Here is a 9,382-nt window from a genome sequence, read left to right as displayed (position 1 = left end):
ACAATCTTGTTTCCCCCCGCCCCGTATATCGTACACATAGTTCATTGTAATACTAAAGCAAAGCACTTGGTATGTAACTGATTTAACAGACTCCTTATAAGCCCTCAAAAATAGATTCAGTGTTTCTGAAAAGCCCATGTTTTTTTAAGGCCACGATAATCTGCCAAGAGTCATTTTGTCTTTAAAACAGCATAATTAATCTGATGTTTCCACTTCTCAAGTAATTCCTCTTCTTCCTCTCCATTTTTCACAAGATGACCTGACGTCTCTCACTCTATCTGCGTAAACACTGGAGATCTTGAAGGCTTGGCTGTCCCCTCACTACTTGCCTGTAGTTGTTGAGATCCAACATTGTCTTGAACTACATTCACAGCGAAGAAGAACTTTGAGTATAATCTCTGATGAGGAGCGTGTCATACTTTGGGGAGGACGGGATACAGAGGGCTGATTCAGAAACCGGAGAGCTGGGAGATGCACTTCCAGAATCGATGGAGTCTCTGAAAGGAGAAGGAGGAGTTAAAGCTACCAACTCCTCAAGGTCTTGCTTCGTTGATGGGATCTCTGAAGTGCCTTCTTTGACGCTGCCGTTTGAAGGTTTCCTAGCTGACTGCGAAGCGCCATTGACTTCAATGGCCGGAAGTGGTTGGATCTCTGCAAGTGTGGTCATGGTTGTAGGGAGCTGGATTTCCCGTGGAATCAGGTATGAAGAGCAGAGAGGAGTGGCCACCATTGTCCCTGGAGAGGCTGTTGAAAGCATCATAGAGTTCAGCTCGCTGATATTGGCTGTAAAGCGAGTAACCACACTACTGATCTGCTCCATAAGGGAGCCTTGAGAGGAGCTACTTCTCTGAGGAGGCTCTGACTGGAAGGTAGGGGCATCATCTTCTGTTCGGCTAACGGAGGCAGTTCTGTGGCTCAGGGTGCTGATAGGTGAGGGAGTCTGTGGTCGGTACTGAGCTGGGTATTGCTCTTCTGCTTCTGAAACTTCATAAAGTGTTTTGGCACTGGCCTCAGGAAATGTAGCACTGCTACTATGTCGGCTACTATCTGTGCTTTTAGAAAAAGGCTTGATCACTGCAGTTTGATTGGGGTTCTCTTTTTTGTTGATGTGGACTGACAACCGCTGCCAAAGGTGTGCTCCTCTGCTGCTTTTCTCATTCTGGGCCCAGGAAACTGATTTCCCGTTAGAGCTGTAAACAGAAATGAAATAAGATGGTAACTTGCATCCAAGTTAAAAATATCATCACTGTACCTATGTCATGGGTATGTGGTACCCCAGAATGTATATTCATCAGAAAGCTGACTCTAATTTCCCCTATATCCAGATCTATCCATTGCCATATATCTGTATCTATATCTATCATTTATAACTGTATGTTCTAGGAAAAGAAGCAGAGTGGGCCAGCTCATTTCACAGACCATTTGTGCATCCAGCCATGACTTACTCTGTGCTTGTTCATGGCCATTGCTGACCCCTCTGTTGCTACCTTTGGGACATAGGCAAGCGTCCATCTTGAAAGAGGAAGCAGCTTGATAACTTCCCTTCTGTTGGACTGGTGTCAGGAAGGGGGTCTGTGGGACTGAGGATAAGGGACATGGAGGGGTGAAGTAGAAATAAGTGCTTGAAGGGAATAAGTCAGAGACCTGGACTGACTGGGTTGCAGAAGGCAGATATGTAGGATGGCCTGGGAGCATTCAATGGTGAGGAGTTTGGTGTAGGGTGCCGGCTGTGGATTCCTGATATGGGGCAGGGAGTGGAGATGGGGTGATGGAGGAACAGTCATTATGGCTGGGGAAAAAATCTGTTTATATTCCCGTACTGGAGCAATTCTCAGAAAGGGGCTATACTGGTAGAGAGGTACTTCTGATGGATGACCTCTTTTTCATCAAGGTACTTGGTAAGTTAGCCACCTCTAGGTTAAAGAATTTGTTTTTAATTGCAGGTCAGCTTGGAGAATAGAACTAAACTCCTAGTAGGAAAGAAATAATGGACAAGTTATAGAAGCAACTCTTCAATGATGACCTGAGTTTGGAGACAGCAATGAACATTTTGCTCCATGTTCCTGCAAAATGTCTCCTCTTAGGGTGATTTCTCTTCAGATCCCATCACACCCTGCTCTTATCAAAGTAGCTTGTTTTTCTGCTCTTGCTGCCTAAGAAAATCCAGCTGCGGCACTCACAAACAGATAGTACAAAACCACTCCTTTCCTTTTACATATTCCTTAAGCTGACGAGCTGGTGTTTATATATGTATTAACCTACAGCTCTTGGGATTAAGAAAGACCATTAGAAATATTTATCTGAAACAGACAATGCCTCTGAAATGATGTCAACAGGAAAGAGGTCTCCACATACAAATAAGCATGATTTATATAAAAAATGCAGCAGAACTTTGAACAATTCACTTTGGTTTCCAAAACATTTGCTACAGCCATTTAGGATTTTTGGAATGACAACCACTTTGGATACCCTGGCAGACTGTCACAAATTTGTTTGTTTGTTTTCTTTTAAAGCCTGAAATAGACATACTCACACATTAGCCTACAGTGTAACAGTTTGCAAGACACATATTTTACTAAACACAGATGACTTTATACCAGCCTTCATGTGGAGGCTTGCCACACACTATCTGTTTAATAGCTCTTCCAGTCATCTAAAAAAAACTTTGTGGGCTGAACATAAACAAAACCTTCTTGTGGGTTCACATCCATAATTACATTGCATGGAATTATGATGGATCATGTAACACAACATATGCCAACAGCTTTTGCCTTCAAAAGCAGCATGACAGAACCCAGTAGACAAACACAACATAAACCAGTGGGTATTTTAAGAGAGGCTAAACTGGGAGATGATCCATATGAGTGTATAAGGGGTCACCCTTTTGCTGCAGTGATAAACAGGATGTTATCTGGACCTTGGAAGTTAGAGATAACTCACCTACCCCCAAAATGCCAGGCATTTGGTGGGTATGCCAATGTCACGGTGGCTTGTAACTCGCTGTTCAGACAATCCCTTCCTTTTGCTGTACCTCAATCAGAGGAAGCAGAGGAAGTACCTCAATCAAGACGAAAAGCAGAATCTAACCTGTAGCACTGATCAGTTTGACTCTTTGCATGTTTGAGGATGCAGTTCTGAGCTGAACAGGAGCTGGCACTAGTGTCTGCCAGAGTGAAACTGTTGCCTCTGAGGACTGCGTGGTCCTCTCACTGGAACATGTACTCAGTGGGTGTTGAAAGCTGTTTGAGAGCCCTGGCTCCTTGCTCATGCTGAGGCCTGAGTGCAGTAGGAACTTGGTGCCAGCAGCAGGAGCTTGGTGCCAGCAGCAGGAGCAGGATTTGGCCCCTTCGGCAGGCAAGATCTTGCCTCTAGTTCTGGTATGATGACCATGAGATCTCCTTCCAGCTTCTATTGAATTTGAGCTGGACCAGGAGGCTGGGTCACCACTTTTAACTTTGACCTGGCAGAAAAGAGGGCCTAGTTCCAGTCCTGGATGTCCTCCCTGGTGGAGTGTCTTAACTCCTGATGAGTTCAGAGCTTGGAGGGATCTGAGACAAACCAGCCTGCCAGATGTAAAATAAATGCCATTAACATGGAGGAACAGACAGTGCAAATAGAAATGCTTGTCGAAAGAAAGAGGTATATTCTGTTACCCCTCCTGACTTCAAGCGCTGGCTTAGTGGAGATGTTCAAACTAGGTGTGTACATGAGCACTAAATACATTTTCATTTGACTGAAGGTCAGATTGTAAGAGGTTGTGAAGGGAACATGTCACTCCCTCCCTGGTCACCATTCGGGAAACAATTATTGAGGAAGAATATGAGGATGGGGAACCTGGGAAAAGGAAAATGATGAAATCTGGAGATGTGTCTGACCCTTAGCAAGGACATGTGTCAGTTAAATCTTCAGTGGAGAAACTGTCACCAGGTCCCCTGAATCCCAGCTTGGTTTTGGGTCAGTCTTGGCTGATGAGCTTGTTTACTGCCTTTGCACTCTGTCAAAGAGTAATCAAGCTATATGTGTGGCTCTTGTGGAGATCCTAGGGCTGTAAAGGAGAGCCAGTGGCTGCCTGATGTAAATTTTGTGCAAAATCCTGAAAGACTTGACCATTATTCATTGCAAAGTCATATATAAAAAATTGAAAAGGAAGCAAAGAGCAATTTATCAGTAAGGAATGAACACCATAGTTGAAATCCTAGCAATAATTGGAATTATCTCAGAAACGTGTCATCTACATTATCAAGCTGTACCTGCTTACTTCAAAGTCAGCAGTGGACTGAGGTGTGCAATCGTTTATCACCTCCATAAAGGAGCACTACTGTTTTTCTTATGTTGGTATGAAGATGGGTTGCAGGTATTGCACTGATAGTATGTTAAGATCCTGCTCTGACTCATGATGCTCCTCTGTCAAGTTAACTGGGAACCACTGCAATGCATACAATTTAGAAATAGAGAAGTGCAGATAGATCAGAGACATAGAGCATGAGGACTGCTACTGGAATTATTTACATTTATTATGCCCAGCTCTGCTGTGACCCTTTGATGATGGGAAACTTAAGATCAGTGAAATTTTAGAGTTTTCTTGCAGATTTTTACTTCCTCAGATAAGAACAGAAGAATTACAGTGTTGAGCTTCCAAAAGAATTCCATCACTACGTTTGGCTGCATACACATTTTTTTCTACCCCACTCTGTTTTTCTGCTGGCACATTGCATTTGATAAAGCAGAGCAGAGGACAGATCATATCTGTAGAAGAGCAAACTCCAGTCAGTCACATAACTTCCGAAACAAAATGTTAGCTAAATACTTTCCTTCAGGGTTAAACAAAACCTTTTTTATGACACATATTTTTCACTTCTTTCACTTAAGGTTAATTAGATTCGACTTTACATGAGGAATTTCCTCAGAACCAGTCATACTAATTGTTTCTCCAGTCTCTTTACTAAAAGCTACTTTGATTTTGATAGCTAGGCTTTTTCACACCCTGCTAGACCTACCACAATATAATATGTACAAGACATGAAAGCAGTATAAACAAGAGAGCTTTTGAAGTCTGATAGTTCAAGTATTTCCTCTACAGCTGTCCACTTGCTGACAGAATAGCAATTAGTATTCTCACTAATTACCTGAAGTTGCTAAAATTAATTCTGCTGATAAATGACTAGGGGCTAGTATTGGGACAGTTACTGAAAAACATGCAATTTGAAAATTTGTTCTCTTGTTAACATCTTTAAATTAAATAGGAAAATCAGTTTAAAATGACGGAATTTATTATTTTCTAAGAAAGCTTAGAATGCATAGCTGCACAGTGTTATTCACCAGTGGAAACTGGAAGGCAAGGGGAATCAGTAGAGATTAGTACAAAAATTTAAGTGACTTTTTGTGCTCTGTCATGTATCTGATTCCAGATTTTACATGAAACACTGAAAACAGATACTGGGCAATAACTTGATAGAGACCTGTATGATTTGCTTGCAACCTGTCCTCACATGAATATAATGAAGAATGATTTAAAATTCTTTGGTTTATAGGTAAATGCACGAAAGTTGCTATTACCCCAGGCACTGCAATCTGTTGATACCTCCTCTCCTCATGAAAACCACAGCTGTCATTTGTATGAATGACTTTAACATATAAGGATGAAAGAAACTAGAAAGTGAGAGAGAGATGATGGACAGAAACTTTGTCGATGACCTCCCAGCAAAGCCACCAGCGATGCTAATGATGTCAGCTGTTTCAGTAGCATGCCAGGTTAGGACGGGAAATGAAGTGCCTGGTATGCGAATGAACTGTTTGCAGGACAGCAGTTATCATGATCCAAATTGCAAAAATGATTTTGATACCACTTGTAACTTCTTTCCTCAGTTACTGTGACCTCATTGCAATTGTTAATTAAGGTGGCTAGTGCTGCGTTTTGCTTCTCATTCAAAAAATGTCACTTCAAGGATCTCTGAGTACCTCTGCTACACTGGAGCATCCTCTTCACAGAATAGAGGGAGGACAATGCCACTTCTTGAACTGCAAGTTCTGCTTCCTGATGCACAAAGCTCTAAGATCCATTCCACTTTGCTTAGTCAATGTGGTTTTTGGGGGTTTTTTTTGTTGTTGTTGAAAATTTGCTAAAGGTATCGCATGGAAACTGGGGAAAATAGGAACCATCAGCTTACCTGACCCTGAAATCAGGAGCACAACAGTGCACAAGACAAAAAAAAAAAAAAAAAAAAAAAAAAAAAAAAAAAAAAAAAAAAAAAAAAAAAAAAAAAAAAAAAAAAAAAGGAAAAGAACAGAAACCTCCCAGTTTTATCTCCAGATTCGAGGGTTGATTTGGATTCTATCCTCTGCAAAGAGCATACAGTTGGAGGAATTTCAGGTGTTTGTCATGGCTGATAAATAATTACAGTGGTATTTAGGTGCATGGGACTTATCAGCAGAAAAATTACTCTCATGAATTATAAAGCAGTTTCTTATCCATTGCATTCAATCAAATCAGAACTGGGTGTGATGCAAGAAATGCAAAAAAAAAAAAGTGCTGGCTGCTTTGTGAAAACCTCAGAAAACATCCTATTCTATAATTGATTTTGTCAGATATATGTGAATGATGCTTACAGGTGATGCAGGATGTAGTAACTTCTCTTTATCAGAAATCGCCTTACAAAGCATCAAGCATCGCATAGTGAACCCATTACTGCCATTTTTATGTCACTTTTCATCTTGAAAAATCCCAAGCCATTTGTAAGACTAATATACAGAGATAGCTAGGGTCTGATGTGAAAAGTAACCACCTTAGAGCCGGGACACAAAAACAATATAGCACAACAGATTTGAGAACATGAGCTGAACAATACTGCCCAGCATGAAATTGCACAGTATTTTTCAGACTTAAAGGATGTAAGTGGCATTTCATCAGTATCAGGGGACCTCTTTGTCCCGTGAGATGAGATTTTTTCATTATTCACAAATGGTCAGACTCCTGCATCTGTCTTTTTCTGTCTGCACTTCATCCAGGTGACCTCTAGCACTGGTCTGATACTTACTGAGGCAGAAGAGTGGCACCTACTTTCCTTTCTGCAACATCTACATTCTCTCTGGGAGGTTCCCGGGGTATTCAGTGGCAACTCTGCTTAGCTCATGGAATTTGACAAGGACCACTGGCCGGGACACTGCGGCTGGAGACAACAAAACACAGCTATCAAATGAAATTGCACTCCCTGTTAAGCAATAGGTGTTCTTAACTGTTTGAGTAGGTCTTGCCGCTGACAGTCTTGCTGTGGAACTATTAGACTGACACAGTTTCCAGTCTTTTTGACTGTTAGGGCATCCTCTTTAACAGGAACCTTTTTCTCCTCTCTACTTGACTCAGATCGATTACAGTCTGGAATGCAAACAGATTCTTCACTGTGAAGATACAAAATATAAAAAAAGAAGTTTTTCAAGTGTATATATATGGCCAGGCAAAACAGAGCTGAATACTGTACAACAAAATACAGTTGTTTGACATTTACTTGTACTTCTCTTCAACATTCTGTTACATAGTGACTCCAGATAGCTTTTAAATGAGGATTAAATATCACTGAAGGCAATGCAATGTGGTGAAAAAAAAAAATCCAGACAAACACAGACAAGAAACAGGGTCTCAGCTGACAAAAACTAACAGGGATGTGTAAGTTTTCTACAAGACTCAGCGATGGATGTTCCTAACGTTACTTTAAACAGCGGGAGACCTGCAGGTGCATGCTCTGTGGTGTTAATATCCTTACGTACATGAGTGAATGTGGTTGTACCCAAGGGGAACGTAAGTAACACTGCAAGTGTTTCAGTGAACACCCTCCCACGGTGATAAAATTCACCGGTGGTGTAACACTGGGAAAAGTAAAGGTATAATTTGGTCATAGCGTGTTGTAGGGTTAAATTTATAAATACGTTACAGGGGTCGATAAGGACTGAGCAGATCTTTTAATAAATAGTAAGCAAAAGGCTTCTAACATGTAGTAGAATGTAACACAATTATACGATGTTTATTAAGAGTATTGTTTCATGAAAGATTTATAACCATCTGTGACACATGTGGCTTATTCATGTATTAATGGAGATGTCTGGAGAAATGGATTTTCTGTCCTGTGGGAGAGTTCAACATTTGGAAATCTGACTGAATTAAAAATGAGATGAATAGCAGAAATCTCCAAGTATTTCACAGAATTAAATAGTTTGAAATATTTTAATACAAAACCATCAAAATGGCCAATTTGAAAGACTTCATCCCATTGACACTGAAAAAATGTAGTATTTGATATTCATTAAAATTGTAATATTGGTCTATAATGTCATGCAATGTATAATGGCCAAAACAAAATAAAAAATAAATATAAAAATTAATTTAGATGGAGAAAGTTATGAAAAAGATGTTCTGAACGATTTAAAATTAGTTTGAAACCCTCCTTAAAGCCACTGTAAAACTCTGCACTTTCCCACAAGATATTTTGACTGAGAAGAACCAACATTTTCATATTGAAAATGTTTTTATCAATCACTTGTTCTGCTCTTTTTAAAAGACCTTTTGATTAAACTACTGTAATCCCTAGTATGTAGCAGAGGAGTTCTGGAGCTGCACACTCCAAGTTCTCATGCTGTCTCTCTTCATCTGCTTTACTGGCTTAGTGAGGTAGGTGTAAGGTTTCTCCTCCCCAAAGCACTGTATTATGACAACATCACACAGGACACGTGGTTCAGATCACTTGAATGAACATGGTACAGGGATTTTTTGGTGGTCAGATGGAACACAGAAATCAGCAGTGGCCATGTGTTTTCTTTTTCCTTTTTCTTTTCTAAAAGTACTATATGGGATACACAGGAATTATAGACAGAGGATCTGGCCTGGCATTGTCCCAGGGCTGCTCCTCTTGGTCACAGACATATCACACTGCCCTAAGGCCACTTGCTGTTTGCTTACCTGGTCATTGTAGCTCTCCCACCATTCCCCATACTCCCTTTTGGGGTGAAACACTCTATTTCCGACTTGTGCGGGGCCAGTCTCCTGCCTTTGTACCTAATAAATCACGACAACAACAGGAGCAAACAGAAAGAAGTGATTGTGTGCTCGGCTTTCTGTGACAGCTGCTGTGCAAAGGGCCATGCACATGAATGCTACCGTGGCAGTGGTGGGGTGCAGTGCAAAGCAGCCACGGGAGTGGTGGAGTGACTGCATACAACTCCAGACCTGTGCTAAGGAAACATGGCTATGCAGGAGACGGGCTCACCATTTTCTTTTTTTATGTATATAGGAGAAGATAAAAAATTCTACAGAGTAAGTAACATGCTAACCTTTTGTCTTTAATAATTTTTTGAAGTTAGGCCAAAATGTTTAGCTAAACAGTTCAAGGGAAAG

At 40.9% G+C, this 9,382-nt stretch overlaps 1 protein-coding gene across 1 annotated transcript in view; it reads right to left on the bottom strand.

Annotated features, from left to right (window-relative positions):
* Nucleotides 1–367: 367 nt before the first annotated feature.
* GRM5 (glutamate receptor, metabotropic 5) overlaps nt 368–9,382 on the bottom strand; it is a 38,746-nt gene continuing 29,731 nt past the window's right edge. Inside the window, exons 5-7 of the mRNA XM_010138589.1 lie at nt 8,948–9,043; nt 7,234–7,395; nt 368–1,190 (exon numbers count right to left, since the gene is read on the bottom strand). Of these exons, the coding sequence (XP_010136891.1) occupies nt 368–1,190; nt 7,234–7,395; nt 8,948–9,043 (1,081 nt within the window). The remainder of the gene's footprint in view (nt 1,191–7,233; nt 7,396–8,947; nt 9,044–9,382) is intronic.

Source organism: Buceros rhinoceros, unplaced genomic scaffold (assembly GCF_000710305.1).
Source record: "Buceros rhinoceros silvestris isolate BGI_N320 unplaced genomic scaffold, ASM71030v1 scaffold18916, whole genome shotgun sequence".
Classification (NCBI taxonomy): domain Eukaryota; kingdom Metazoa; phylum Chordata; class Aves; order Bucerotiformes; family Bucerotidae; genus Buceros; species Buceros rhinoceros.
Note: the sequence above shows the minus strand (reverse complement) of the source record. Positions and strands in the feature narration are given on the sequence as shown.